Here is a 15,208-nt window from a genome sequence, read left to right as displayed (position 1 = left end):
CCCGCCGCCGCCTCCGCCCCCCGCCCCGTGACTCGGAGCTCCCGCGGGCGCGGCGGCTGCCGGGCGGTGTCGTGCGGCCCCCCGCGCCCGTGCGGGGACTATGAAGCACCATGGTGTGGTGTGACCGTGGCGTCCAGATGCTGCTGACCACGGTGGGCGCCTTCGCCGCCTTCAGCCTCATGGCCATCGCCATCGGCACCGACTACTGGCTCTACTCCAGCGCCCACATCTGCAACGGCACCAACATCACCACGGACGAGGCGCAGGGGCCGCCGCGGCGGGCGCGGGGCGATCTCACGCACTCGGGGCTCTGGAGGATCTGCTGCCTCGAAGGTACCGGGGCCGCGCTGGGGATGGGGGGAGCAACTTCCCGGGGGAACCCGGCTGCGCTCCCGGAGCCGCGGGGCAGAGCCCGGGCAGAGCCSAGCCGGAGCCGGAGCCGSMGSSSYSRGSCYSRSCSSMGCCGGAGCCGGAGCCGGGGCCGGAGCCGCGCCGCTGCCTCGGACACGGCCGAGGAGGAGGATGGCGTTACCGTGGCAACCGGCATCTCCGACATTGCCATGGGAACCGGCGGCGGGATGCGGAGCGCTGCCCAGGGGAGCGCTGCCCAGGGGGGCGACCTCGCTCCGCGACCATCGCCGGGGCTTCGGGGCTTTGGGGGGCTCCTGGGGGCGTCGGGGCTTTTTGGGTGCTTTGGGGCGCACCTGAGCGCTGCAGGATTCGGCGTTGGGCCCCCCTCCCCGCCCCCCGGGACTTTGGCTTTAGGAGCTTTGGAGCTCAACCGCAGCTCTCGGGCAGGACAGCGGGAACTCCAGTTCCTCCCAGTCTGCCCTCATTCAGAGACACTGGGAGCCCGGGTGAAGGTGGTGTTGCCACCGCTYAGGTGCTTCRGTGCGGACTCGGGGTTGCTCRATACAGCCCGAGGGTCAGGCTGAARGATATTAACAATAAAAAGATGGGTGTTTTAGTGGCTGAGCTGGGCAGYAGGACCCCCGCTCCCCGCAGAGGCCGAACATGTGGCTCCCGCTCTGAAAATGGAGTTGTGGAGAGAGAAGGCGCGGCGGTAGCTGCCGGGACAAAGGAGCACATGGGTGTTGCGAGGATTTGGCACGGCAGATYGCAAAGGCCAGATGGGAAACAACATCTGTGAGCCGAGAGCGCGGGGCTCTGACCGTGGGAACCCGGCACATCCCCAGSAAAGGGACGTGCGCTGGCGCTGGGGGCTCTGAAGCCCCTCACCCGCCTGTCCATCCTCTCTCAACAGCCAGCAGAGCCTCCGTGGTGCTGGAGGAAAGCGCCAGCGTGGGGGAAAGGCAGAGCAGAGCAAGGCTGCTGACTTGTGCCGCGCTGCTTTGTGGCTCTGGGGCTGGGGGCAGCCGGAGCCCTTCTCCCCGCAGCGATGCTCTCGGCCGGGCTGCCCGGCTCCATCGCACGGCTCAGCGCTCGGGAACTTTGCGAGCCTGGCTCGGTGCTTTATTCCAACTGACGGCTCAGCCCAGACCAGCCCAGCTCCGGTTCAGAGTCGCAGCTGTGTTCAGAGGGTTTATTTCCTCCCCAGAAAAGGCTGTGGCGTGGTAGAAAACACCTCATTCTCACGTCTGTTCTCATCTTCTCCTTTGGCTAATGATTTAAGGCTWCACTGGAACATGATTTTTCTCTTAAAATATCGGGCTTGCTACCTCGTAATAGTATGCGTTCATAGAAGAGCTGTAGGACAAGGAAATATTTCAAGATGCTAAAGAGAGGGAGAATTATTGAAATGTGAAGGTTTATGGGTAATAGCAATGCTTGGCTTTATGACTCTTAAAGGAAATCTAACTCTCAACATGGGCTTTTATGGCACCTGGAAAATGAGGGCTGGTGTCTGAGAGCTCCTGAGTTTGCTTGAGAGATGCTGAGCATCCTCCACTCGAACTGGATCTTGTGATCTTCACTGAGCTTGTTCTAAGCGTCTTCAGCCTCCATTTTTTGGGGGAAAATAAGTTAGTTTGCATCTTGCAGGAGTTGCTGAGCTCGCTCAGCTGGGTGGACCTGTCACCTCTGGGAAAAATCCCTGAGTTCCCCAATGTCAGGCTTTCTGTGTGGGCTCCCAGTAACACCATTCATAAAGTGCAGCTTTGGCTGAAWCTGGGGGCATTTCTGCTTTGATTTCACCTGGGCTTAAATCAGAACTTTATTTAGGAGAGGGGCAGCCAGGGGATCTGTGGGAAATGGGCAGTGGTGAAGCAGCTCCCAGGAACACGGCCGAGCTCCAGCCTTGTCACATCCCTGGGCAGCAGCGGTGCCCTCCTGGCATTCACCAGGGTTTTTGCTGAAAAATTTCACCCAGGAGCTGTGTGCAAGCCAAGCTCCAACCCCCATCCGTTTGGGGGATAAAAAGGCGTTTCATGGGACACATCAATCCAACAGCAAGRGAGCTGTTCTGCTCAAAATTCAAATGCTCACAATCAAATTATGAAGTTACAATTTTTAAAGTTGTCAAATATGTGCTAAGAATGCCCAATTTGAGAAAGCTGTCATCTGTTCACAGAGATGAGGAGCAGAGACTACATTCTCTCCTCCTTTTTCAGTATGTTCTGTTTTGTAAGATAAAATCTATAGACACATTACATTATTCATGTTTTAAACCATATCATGGGACTTGGATTTCAACATGGAACCATTCCTTTGTTTTAGAAAATAATCAAACCATTTCTAGAAGCTGATTTAAAACAACACTCCCTTGACCATTTCAGACCCTTGCTCCTTTGAAGTGGCTGAGTTTTTTAGTAATATGAAGATAATATTGCAATTCTGAGRAGATACATAGCAAGAAAATAACTTCAGTTATAGATTTTTTATATGTGATTAAGTGGTCTGGCTTCAAACCTATTTTTAGAAATCTTCTGGTGTTTTGGAGAAATAACTGTAAAAACCTCCTTAATTTATTTTAGTGGTCTTTATTGCCATTTCACTCCATTGTCAAAAAGACAAATCTCAGGCACGAATGTGCAGAAGCTGAAAACGCCCGAAACAGCCTCTGAAATTGCTTTTGACATACATAAAGCATTTCGCTGAGCAAATTTCAGGTCAATTGAAATTTCCCAGCAAAATGTTTTTCAACTCTACCCATAAAACAACCTGTGTGCTGAATTTTGAGCCATCACCTGTCCAATAACCCCAATTCCAAGACTTCAAGCAAAATTGCTGAAACAGGATGGAAAAAAAGATAACCTTATAATTCAATTATTAGATGCTCCTCCATGTTTTCCTGCTTTTTTTCCTTTGAAACGGTATTTTTGCAACAAATTGGCATCGCAATTGGAGTGATACAGCTTAGGGATCAAGCATATTATCTTTGTTTGGAGCTGCAGGGATGAAATCGTGTTTCAGTGCTAGTAGTTGATACTACTATGGAGCTTAGTCACTCAAGAAGCAGCGTTAATGATACATCAGTCAAACTCTTGCCTGTCTAATCCCAGTTTTGTTCTTTTAGCGTGTTTGTCAAAGGTGGAGGTAGGAGGGAGGTTCATTGAGTGGATTRGAAGTAATTGCACTGTTTCCTGCGTGGATTTTTAAGAGTTGTACCCACRGTAATTGCCTCAGGTCGGAGACTGTTTGGAATAATTCCTGCTGGGGATGTGCAGAGAAGAAGAGGCTGAACCTCTGCAGGGAGGGGGCCCAGGGGCTCCCTGGGGTTTGGTTTTCTGGGCCCAAGACAGCACAAGAACTGCAGCAGAAGTTAAAAAGTCAAAATTCCCAGAGCTGGGAGTTTCTTATTGAGCCCTCTTGCAGCCAATCAACCCCAAACTTGCCCCCAGCCCACAAATTCACAAAAATTCACCAAAAAAATTCACAAAAATTCACCACTTTGGGTGGCTGCTGCTCTGTCTGGTGTCCATGCTCGACCTGTGGTGATTGTCAGGAGCTGTGGGGCTCTGGTGTAAAACAGGATCTTGCAATGTGTCCTGGGAATAACCATTTTTGTGGTCAGCCTAACCCGAAAAAGGGAGATTAAACCACTTTCATTTCCCAGCAGCCCCAATTCCTACGGGAAACATGCGGGGCGGCCTCGTAATCCTCACACAGCCTTACTCACGAGGAGGATCTGATTAAAATATTTCCCTGGGAAAAAAAAAACCAATGTGAAAAACACCACTTTATCCACCCAAACTGCTTATCTTGGGGAACGATCGTGCTGGAGTTAATAGGACAGCTCACAACGGAGCGCTCTGCAGGCTCGGTGGCATCAAGATAGGAAATCRAGTAATGCACTTGTAATTTAAATTTATTCAAAGAGTATTTTATTAAACACTTCAGCCTATGAATCTCTTTGAACCCATTGTGTCTGGTGCTTTTAGCATTCCCCGTTTGCCATTTCTGAGCGGTGCAATTGGTTGTTCAATCCACGTGGGCCCACGTGTCCTTTCCTCTTCCTGGCCAGAACATTCATAAAGGGGAGGAAGGATTGAGAGAATGATTTTATGGTGTTGAAAACTTGCACAAACGTGCATTTGCACAATTTTTCACCATCCTTCCAGCTCGGGTGAATGCGCACCAATGCGGGGCCCGCGTGTGCCGCTTCCATGGAGACTCCTGGAAACAAAATAAAAATGTTCATAACCAATGTTTGAGGCGAGCAAATGAAAGCTCTGCTGCCCATCAATGCTGCAAATTCWCGGCTCATCCAAAAAAGAATGAATATTCTTTAGTATTCCCCAGGCAYGGCTGCGAAGCTCCAGCACCAGCAGCGTTTGGAAGAAACTGAATACAGTGAGGACTTTTCATAAAAGTGCTGCGGCCAAAGTGTTGTTTGGTGTGGAGCAAATGTTAAATTGCTCTAATTTCAGATGTGCCCTGCCTTGGAGGTTGTGCCCACAGGCACATTAAGAGGTGGTTGCTCTCCTCAGCCTTTGAAGGCACAGAAGAACAGTGATTGCAAATGGAGAAGACACAAATGGGTGTCTCTGCTGTGAAAAACTTATTTTGTGAGGCCACAGCCTRTTTCTAGGATGATATAAATGTATTATTGCACTCCTGAAGAGTGAACGTTCACACATTAATCCTTCAACACAAACATAAACCCATCAGTGAAGGACTTTGCTGAGATTCAGCCCCTGCCTTCCTTCTTTCATTCCATATATCCTGCTTGTTCCATCTCTGTTTCTCTTTGGTAAAACACACAATCTTGAGAAGGTCCATGTGCTTCACTCACTCTTTTTAATTCTCAGCACTCTCAGCTTTGCAACCCTGGCTGAAGCAGTGCAGTTTTGTCAGCAATTGATGGAGTCATTTTTAAAACAGCCTTTTTAGGTTAATCTTGGTTTGTTGTTTTTTTTTTTTTTTTTCTTGGTTTGTTGTTTTTTTTTTTTTCCCCAAGAGCATTCTGTTTCTTAGAGAGTTTCTGAATTTGGAGCTGCCTTTATGGACGCAGAGTTCAACCCCTTTGAATTATTGTCCAGAGTATAAAATACTAAAAAATACTGAAAAATTTGGGGCTGGAGGACCTGTCAGCAGAACATGGGTTAAGGTATTATCTATTCTCAAATGAAAGGAAAAAAAAAAAAAAAAGCATGTGTCTCCTCAGTGCACCTCTTTGAACATTCGTACAGAGGCTCTCAAATGATCTTATTGATGTCACAAAACATCCATTCTTCCCTGCTCTCTGAAACAGGGATCTGAAGCTAATTGACTGAATATATGTCACTTTAATGAATTAATTTGCTTTCTTGAACTCGATCTACTCTGTAGCCAGTAGGGAGCTATCAGGCTACACGGAGGGTTTGGATTTTTCTCCGTGGCTCTCAGCATGTCTGACAAACTTGGATCCCAAAGACTCTGTTTGCTCCCCAAAGGCTCTGAACCAATGAAGGCACATTTGTAATTCAGCTGTAAAGCTCCTTCTGCTGTGCAGGATGCAATGGGGACAATGTTCCTCTCACCTGGGTTCCAGGATGGTTCTGGGCAGGTTTCAGGGATGTTTAGTGAAGGGTCAGGGCTGTACATGTGGAGTAGCTGTGGTTGTGCTGTGCTGCAGTTACTGGTTTATTCTGTGTTCTGAGGGCCTGACAGATGGCATTTGTGGTGGGATCTGTCAGAGCCACARTAACTCATTTTGGGGTTTGTGGGGACCTTTGCAGTGATGTAATGCACTCCTTGGGCTCTGTCCAGCAGCTGTTACCTTTAGCTGACCTTCTGCCAGGGSCTTTTATTACTCTTTGTCCACACAGCCAGGGCTTGCCCTGCCTTCTGGCAGCTCTACTGGCCCTCACCAGGATAAACTGGTAAAAGAAGTCGATACAGCGACGTAATTTTTTTGCTCCTGCCAGATTTCAGCACGGTGATTATTCCTCTGGTACATCCTGTCCCATTCCCTGTGTCACAGTGTCACATCTGCTCTCATCGTGCTGTCCCACCTGTAGCTTCGGTCAGAGCCTGGCCAGGTGCAAAACATAAAAACCTCAGGGAGAAGAGGAGTGTGTCTGATGTCTCCATCCTGTAGTCTTGTGTATTTTTCCAGAAGCAGGGGAAAAAAGGGAAAATCTTAGGAAGGGAAGCGAGTGCTTTCATCTCATCTGTGATTCCTTTGAGGAGGTAGGAGTACTTTAGGTACTGAGTGTAATCTGAAGTCTGTTATTAACACCTCTCAGCTCCCAGAGATTCAGTTGGTGTCTCTGTGGTTTGTGTGTCAAAGAGCAGCAATTTCTGTGGAAATTCTGCATCCCCAAACTGAAAATGGAGAGTGGGGGGGAGGAGGAGGAGGAGGAGGAGGAGGAGGAGGAGGAGGAGGAGGATGGGCCTGTGGCTCTGGACTTCTGTACATCTCCTGCTTGATCCGAGGCCAGTTGCTTTTTCTCTCTGCCCTGACTAGGAGGGATAACTGTGCTTCCTTTCCACCCACTTTCCTCTCATTCTAATAATAAAATGGAAAGGAAGATGTGGAGAAACTGGGACACGGCGATAGGGCTGCCCAGCTCGGGGAAGATGCACCAACACTGTTTTCACCGGGTTTGAAGCATTTTGATGTTTTAAACATGCAATATTTGGTCTTTAAGCATGTCTTCCTTGAGGGACAGGATTAAGTCTCATTCTCCACCTACGTAAAGTTAACTGCTTTCGAGGAAGGCGGTGGAATTATGCCAATATCRAGCCAATATAAGAGAAGGGATCGTGGATTTGTCCCATCAATTGAACCTTTTCCTTCTTTTCTGAGCCAAGATTCATCTCGGGAAATAAATCAAACTATCAAACTGAAAAACTGCTCCCTGCTTCCAAACATTTCCTTGGTGCTTATCTTCGTTTTAGATTTCTGTTTACTGGTATTTATTATGTCTCAGACTTATGGTTCGGCATCCAAATTCTTCCCAACAGATGGCAAGGCAGGATGCACAGGAGTGGTAAAACAAACAGGATAAATGCACAACTGCCCATATGTCTGAGAGGCTGATCCACATTTATGACTTCAGAACAAAAGGGTGTTTTCAGCAGGCAGCACCAGTGCTGGGCAGGACTTTATGGTTTGKTTTTTTTTCTGCCTCTTTCTGAAGCCTCTCATTTTTCCAGCGTATTTTGATCAGTTAGATTGAAATGTATTTTGTCCTCCCTCTTCCACTCCCAGACAGTTCTTTCCYTCAGTTATTTGTCTCCACTCCCAAAGTACATCAGTTCATTTTATCCTCAACATTTCTTAGTGGAAGGTGGCTCTTTTGAGGGGCTCCAGCTCATGGTTTTTTTCTTTCCTAGTGTGTATTTTGGCTCTTTTGAGGGGCACACAGAGGTGCTGGGCACCACAGCAACACTCAAGGCTTTCTCTCTATTGAGATTTATCATAATATTAATGACAAGTGGCCTCTCTGCTGTCTCAAAATAGCAAGCCTGTGGGCAAGCTGCCTGCAGGATGGATAGCCCAGCCTGGACAGACTTTAGCTAGATTTCCCTTCCGATCTGGGGGCACTTCTGCCAGTTGTTGCATGCTGTGAGTCAAATGCAGTGAAAGCRTTGAAGCAGTGCCTGATTCAGCCTGGCAGATAGTCCAGCCCCTCTTTCTCCTCCTTCCCGTGGCATCGTGTCATCTCAACAGCTTTGTTCTCTCTCTCTTTCTGCCTCTCCTTGCCGAAATGTTGTAACCTTCCTTCTGCTAAAGAGGGACCTTTGAAATCAGCTTTTTTTTTTTATGACAGTGCATGAGTCCTTCTCTAGAAAACATGTAGATACTGCCCCAGGGAGAAATTTAAGATTTTTATTTTCTCTTCTTGACTCTTGACTGCCATCCTGCCTATTAAAAATATATAATCATCATTTTGTCCRAAGGTATAGTTTGGGATCTCTTTTCTCTGCCTGTTTTACTTGTTGCCCAGGATTTATCCAGGCTCCTGCCTGCTTTACAAATAACCCTGTAAGCTCTTCTTCAATAGAATTGAGTCATTTCTTGTCAAATGTCATCCACGAAGGAATGATAGATTATAAACACACTGCCGTGGTGTGAGGAGCTGGGTGAAAGGAGAGCACGTTATGGAATTACAGTATTTCCTGTACCAATTGCCAAGCCCTGATACGAATTAACCTCTTTTATTGTTCTTTTTTCAAGCATTCCGCCTTTTAATTGCTGTTTTGGAATCGTGCCACTTAGTTGTGCCCTTTGAATGTTTCTCACTTAGCCAGTGCTGTTAGCTTGATAATGCCAAATGTTTCTGAGACATTCAGAAGCGCCGAGCATCCCCTGCTCGAGTGGGAGAGGCACCCAGTTCAGGCAGGAATTACCACCCTTGTTCAGCTGCCAGGATGGGGCCTTTTTCCTTAATAAATTACTTTTAACTCCCTGCCATTAATTAAATTTTAATTTTAATTTTAACTCCCTGCCAATTCTCCACCAGATCTCTCAGATCAGTTGTCTCCCATTTATACTTTTTTTAAAATGATGCATTTTGCTGTCGARTATGGATGGCTGGATATTTTCTCCTGCCCAAATATATGGCATTCAATAACACTGGGATTGTTATTGTCTTCCTTGCATCCCAGAGGCACAGTTTATCTATTGTTGCTGCGGGGCATTAAAAAGCAACCGTGACATGTCGCAATTAYGACTTGAAATAGGATCTTGCCGGAGGAACATTGCCGAAATGTAATCAAATGTAAGCTCTGACTTACTGCAAACACCTCTGAGAGCTGTGCACACCTATCCCACAGCTCGCTGGCTCTGGGGGACAGCTCACAGCAAAGGCACTGGGTGGTTTTGTTGGTTTGGTTTGGTTCGTTTTGTTGGTTTGGTTGGTTTGGCTGGTTTTGCTGGTTTTGATGGTTTTGTTGGTTTTGTTGGTTTTGTTGGTTTGATTGGTTTGGTTGGTTTGGTTGGTTTGGTTGGTTTTGTTGATTTTTTTTGGTTTTGTTGGTTTGGTTGGTTTGGTTGGTTTGGTTGGTTTGGTTGATTTTTGTTGGTTTTGTTGGTTTTGTTGGTTTGGTTGGTTTGGTTGGTTTTGTTTGTTTTTTTTGGAAGAGTTGTCATGCTGGTGGGGTTTTTTAGAGTTCAGCCCCCAACACTCTGCTGCCTGCAAGCAAATGAAACACCCAGCTCTCAGTGCTGGAAAACCTTGTGACTATTTAGGCTGAGCTTTCAAAGGTATCCAGACAGGAAAGTTTGTGATACTCCTCCGTGTGTGACTCACTAATGGCGATAGTGGGCTTTAATCATCTTTGTCCAGCAGATATTCTGAATTCCAGTAAACCATGGCAGTGCTCCTTTACATAATGCACATATTTTAATGCAAAATTCGGTTCCTTTGTGTGTTGGTTTGGTTTTTGCCAGATGATGAAACAGCAAGTTGCATTGTGTGGCGTCACATTTTCATCCACGGGGATTGTGAGCAGGGTTGAATCCCTCAAATTCACGGAACGGAGTTCTGTTACCAGAGCCAGTGAAGCCAATAGCCCAAAATGGATTGTTAAACTCCARATATGGCTCTGTTGAATATGGGAAGGTGATTTGCTGGCAATTGTGAGCAACCAAAACTTCGGGAACTTGATTTCCATGGCCAAGGAAGAGCCCCAGACTCTGCTTCCTCCCAGATTTAACATCTTTTATTCCCACTCTGCCACCTGATGTACTGAAGGCAGTTTATCCTGTACCCCAGGAGCTCAGGAACATTATTAACCAGTTCAACTGAGTTTTATCAGGGGAAATGTTGGAAAACAGCGGTACCAAGCAGAGCTCTCCTAAACATGATAAAACATGGATTAATAAATCTGAGAGCTCAGTAACAGTTTGGCAATGGTTTTGTAAATGCAAGTTGCTAGCCCTAAGCAGCTGGGTCCTCACCCTCACCCTTCACCAGCCAGCAGGGGCTCAGTTCTGTGCCATGGCAGCAGTTTTGGGGTCACCAGAGGGATCTTTGCAGGCAGAATGACCCCTTCCAGATGGAGCAGAAGGGCACAGCTCARTTCCAGCTGACCCTCTGCACACACCGAGCCCGAGCCAATGAAGGTAACAAAAGGCTGAGTTCCCTGGCTCCAGCTTGGAGCTGCTGGGATGTTCCCACCCTGTGTTAGGATCAGAGCTGCTCCACGTCCCCCCAGCTCTGCCCACTGTGAAAACACATTTCAGTCTGTCGACAAAAGGCGCTCCACGACGGTGAGCAGACTTTCCAAGGGGTGAGGCTTTCCACCTCCATCTGAGCTTACACTGTCGAGAGTCAACCAAATTTCATTTTTTAAGTGACTTGGATGTTTCAAAAGGTATTTATCCAAGCCTGTGCCAATATCTGCTCACTGTGTGATCAAACACCGTGTGGTTTGCTCCAGAGGACAGGAAATGTTTTGTTTTTTTTTTTCTTTTCCTTCTGCACATTTTGCTTCGCTCTTGTCCTTGCCTTTAGCGCCGACAAACACAGACGGTTCCGAGGTGCTCRGGGATCCTTAAAGATGCAAGACCTGAAATAAACCATGCAGTATTTAGGAATGATGTTCACAGCACCGCTGCTAATTACGGCCCTTGGAACAATTCATTTGCGGTGTCCCGCCACGGTAGCGTTTATTAAAACAGAATCCACTTTATGGTTGGGTAGCAAATTAAGAGGGGGGAAACACAGTTATCCTGTTCCATCCATGCGTTTGGAAGAGGTTTACCTTTATAACCTGCTTTCTAGGGATATTTCCCTTGTTTTCACTTGCTCTCCTGGTCTGATTTTTTAATGACTTGCTCGGTGTCTCTTGGTGGCCATTTCCCACTGACCTTTTTCCTCATTTTATTTTAATTTCCACGCATAAATGGCAGCGCTCTCGCTGGAAACAGTCTTTGGGCACAGCACAAAAACCCCACAGAGAAGGGAAAACAGGCCAGGAATTTTCCACCTGAATTTTAAAGCCTTATYCCATGGTTTTGGGCACACAAAGAGCCAGCGGGATCGGGGAGCGCTCGGGCTCCAAGATTGGGGTCAGACCTGGCAGCAGGAGCTCACCATCAGCATCTCCTGTTTCAGCCACTCCCACAGGTTCTCCCCTTTCCCCTYATCCCTGGGAGGGCTGAGCGAGTGCTTGCAGCTGGCCAGAACATGGGCACACAGCTCCTAACGCTGATTTTACAGCATTAATGTGCACCTGTTTTTGGTGGCCAACTGGCACCGTGCTCAGCCCAAAATGTCTGTGCAAGCTCGGCATTAAAAGAGGCACAAGAATTAGCGTGTATCAAACATGTCATTAGACACGTGCCTGGTAGACATAATGCAGGATTCAGGATAATGAATGCCATCGCCAGAATAAATTAATAACTGAAAATATTTTTTTCTACGTTGCACGCGCTTAAAACGGGGTAGGAACTAAGTGACACTTGTGTCACCAGTTTATAATTAAAATGCAGTGCTTGAATGAAAATGTAAGCTTCAATTAGCCAGCACGACCCCGCTTCCGGCTTTACTTCCCACTGAAAAGCAACGATAACAAGCTCACATTTATTATCAGAGTTTTTTCCTGGAGCTGTGCACTGAAACATGCTCACATCTGAGCCCTTTCACTGAAGACATTTTTTCGCTTCAGCAGTTTGGCATGCCATACAAAGGCTCTCTGATTTTTTAGCGATGTTCACCTCCTCTTACATAAAAATGTTTTCTGTGCATATTATTTGGTTTGAGCTAAAGTCCAGGTGCACGGGTTACTGAGGAACCAAAGGGATGGCTCATCACAGAGCACAATGGGTAATTATTGCTGAGCTTCAGTGTGTTGCACAGRCAAATCCTTTCTTGGAGCTCAGCATTGTGGCTGGGAGAAAGAAAATACCTACGATCCAGCCCAAAGTCCTGCAAGGGGAAGAACAGATCCTGTGGGAGATGCTTTGCCCATTTCATTTTTAACTCTCTCGAGGGACAGAGCTTCACAGCTGTGCTCAGAGACACAATTTTGCATTTTAATTTCACCAGTGGGAAGTTAATGCATATATAAATTATGAGGTCTCGTGTGTTCCCGTTTTCATCCCAAGAGGACGTTAGGCTTTTTGTAAAATGGCCAAATAATTCTCTGCGTTCTTCCCCCCCATTTAAACCAAGATTTATCTTGATTTATGATCCAAACTTTGCTGCTGCTTTGCCTGATGGTTGAGCTCAATTTCTGCGGGAGAGGGCAGAGTTCTTGGCTGTGCAGGCARGAAGAAAACCCACCTGGGCTCCTGCCCATGGCTACACTTTGGGCTGAGAAAGTGGCAAAGCCATCCATGGGAGATCCAGATCCTTGAGGTGCCTTTTGAGACATCCTGACATCTTCCCAATCTCCCAAAAAACAGGAACATTTTATTCTAGGACTTACTTGGCCTCATGTCCATGCAGCAGGTATCTTCTGGGGCATTTTTACACCCCCCAAACTGTTCCACTGCAGGGAAAGCTGCAGGAATCTGAGTCCCAAACAACAAGGGCAGGGCACGGCCACTTCATCCAGGACTTAGGAGAGCTGGTGAAAAWCTCCCAAACCCCAACAGCCCCAAAATGTCAAGACAGAGCAGCTGAGCCTCAGAAAGTGTATTTAAAGAACATGTCCTCCCTGATGGAGATGGACCAGATGTCCACACGGATCTCTTTTGCCATGCCCCCTCCAACATTTCAAGCGATTTCTACGGGCAGAATTCTCGTGATGTAGGAGGGGATGTCAAGCCAGGATATCTCAGCTCAGAATAGATGTGTGCTCTTAGCTTTGGGTCAGGCAGTGACGTGTGGCRGAGTTAGAGCCTCCAGGAGCTCTTCAAGTTGTAAAAACTCCCAAGCTCCTGGTTTTTCGCTGGTGCTGTTCACATGGGACAGAGTGACCTCTCCAGAAAGCCCTTCCAACAGCAGCCGCAGTCTCTCTCAATAGCATTTAATAACTACCCATGGAGAAAATTACACTCTATTTAAAAGGCCAGAAAAAAAATCATCTTCAGTTTAACTCTGCTGACTTGGGTAGAATCACACCAAAAATGAGCTCTGATGTCTGATATCCTTTCCCATTCTAATGCTCCGTAGCTGGGCATAAAAAGCCTTTCCGAGGCGGATTAAACAAGTCCAAACGGTGAAATATTCTTTTAATTTTCTTTCACACACRTTGTTTTAGGTGTAGCTTGGAACTCTGCCCTTACGAGAGGCATCCCTTTAAATATTTATGCAGCATCAATATGTAGCCTCCTTCATACGTTTTTAATGACACGTTCCTTTCTAAATTAACCATTAGGTAACCCTGTCCTGTTCTGCGTTTTGCACTGTGTTTGAGCTCACCCGTGGATTTTTAATTTTTTTTTCCCATTTTCTCCGTGGAACAATGAAGATGTCAATGCAAGGCCCGGGGGCGCCGTGGAAGTGGAATTCTTGGAGCGCCGCTGCTGTTGCCATGTGGACACACACTCAATAGCAGCTCTGTGCTGCCCTGCCAGCCCAGGGGATCCAGCCCTAGCCCCGCTGTTCCGGCGGCTCCTCACTCCTGGAAATGTCATTCCCAGGATCAGGGGGGAAAAAAAGTGAAGCAAACCCCAGCAAAAACGGGACAGGAAGAGATACGTCCATTTCAAGGTGTGGGTTTCTGGGTTTTCTGGAAGTTTTTCTCTTTTTTTTTTCCTTAGTTGTGTTGTTAAGATGCTGAAATGTGCCACAGTGAGCAGGAAAAAGCCCAATGTTGTCTACTGAGTCAAAGATCTTTTTCTGATGATGTCTTTGCTCAGCCTTGATTCAGTCTGAAAACCCACAGATGAGTAAAAATGTTGGCTCAAGCCATGGGTTTTTATAACTCCGGGATTCCAGATTTCTGTTCAATTACCCCACATTWCCACAGCCACAAAGCAATTTCTGCAGGAGCTGCTCGTGGCTTCTTTCCCCTCCTTCCCACAGGAGATGGCTGCACCATGAGATCAGGGTTGAAGAGCCAAAGCCCAGCAGACAGACAGACAGAGAGACAGCAGCACTGACAAAAAAAATTTTTAAAAAAATTAAAAAAAAAATCAGAGTTTATTCTGTGCCCTGTTACACTGAAAATTATTCCTACATGCTGCTTCTCCAAGAGCTTTCTCCTTTAGAGCTGGAATCCAACATCTTTTCCTGGGAGGAGGCTTCACCCTGCACTTGTTTTGCAAGTAAGAGCTTCAGTTAAGTCAGCAGAGATGTTGTCTGGGGATAAGGGGCTCAAGGAAATCCTGAAATGCAATTTCCCTGAGTCTCAGGACATTGGAGTCACCAGCAGTGCCCTCCCAGCACCATTGGAGCGGGGAGAATGCACCCAGGCAGGGTGGCACCATCTCCAACACTGCAGAAAAGGCACTTTGGAAAAGGCACAGGGSCATTTTGCTGCCTTCCCTCCCATCAACCAGAACTGGGAGGGTCTGACTGCAGAAGTGATTTGGTTTCAGGGTTTTTCAATGTCCTGGTAAAGGGGCGTTGTTTGCTCCAAACAAAAACCGCCTGGGTTTGGCATTCCTGATGGGTGCCTGAGGAAAAGAAGGCAGGCAGCAGCTGAAATCCAGCACACTGCTCCTTTCCACCACGGGAAAGGCAAGACATGGCCCAGCTCAACCTGTGCTGCTATTCGAGGCTTTTCTTTGGGTCGCAGAGGCAATTTTTTTTTTTTTTTTTTTTTTCAGCAAATATGTTTAAATTCTCTCTGTTTTGGAGGCAAGTAGTCAATGCATCTGAAGTGCATACTTGACATATGCTTCTTTTCACATGCTGTCCTCCATTCATTTCGTGCAGCAGATGCTCAGTTTTACCACTTTAAACGTATTCTTATTTACTAG

General features: G+C 47.0%; 1 protein-coding gene across 1 annotated transcript in view; it reads left to right on the top strand.

Annotated features, from left to right (window-relative positions):
* The first annotated feature begins 110 nt into the window (after nt 1–110).
* The window catches only part of CACNG4 (calcium voltage-gated channel auxiliary subunit gamma 4), a 38,831-nt gene continuing 23,733 nt past the window's right edge, over nt 111–15,208 (top strand). The window contains exon 1 of the mRNA XM_057368887.1: nt 111–333. Coding sequence (XP_057224870.1) covers nt 111–333 — 223 coding nt within the window. The remainder of the gene's footprint in view (nt 334–15,208) is intronic.

The sequence above is a fragment of the Malurus melanocephalus genome, unplaced genomic scaffold (assembly GCF_030028575.1).
Source record: "Malurus melanocephalus ecotype Western Australia unplaced genomic scaffold, MMel_1.1 scaffold_98, whole genome shotgun sequence".
Lineage (NCBI taxonomy): Eukaryota > Metazoa > Chordata > Aves > Passeriformes > Maluridae > Malurus > Malurus melanocephalus.
This window is presented reverse-complemented; position numbering and strand designations above follow the sequence as displayed.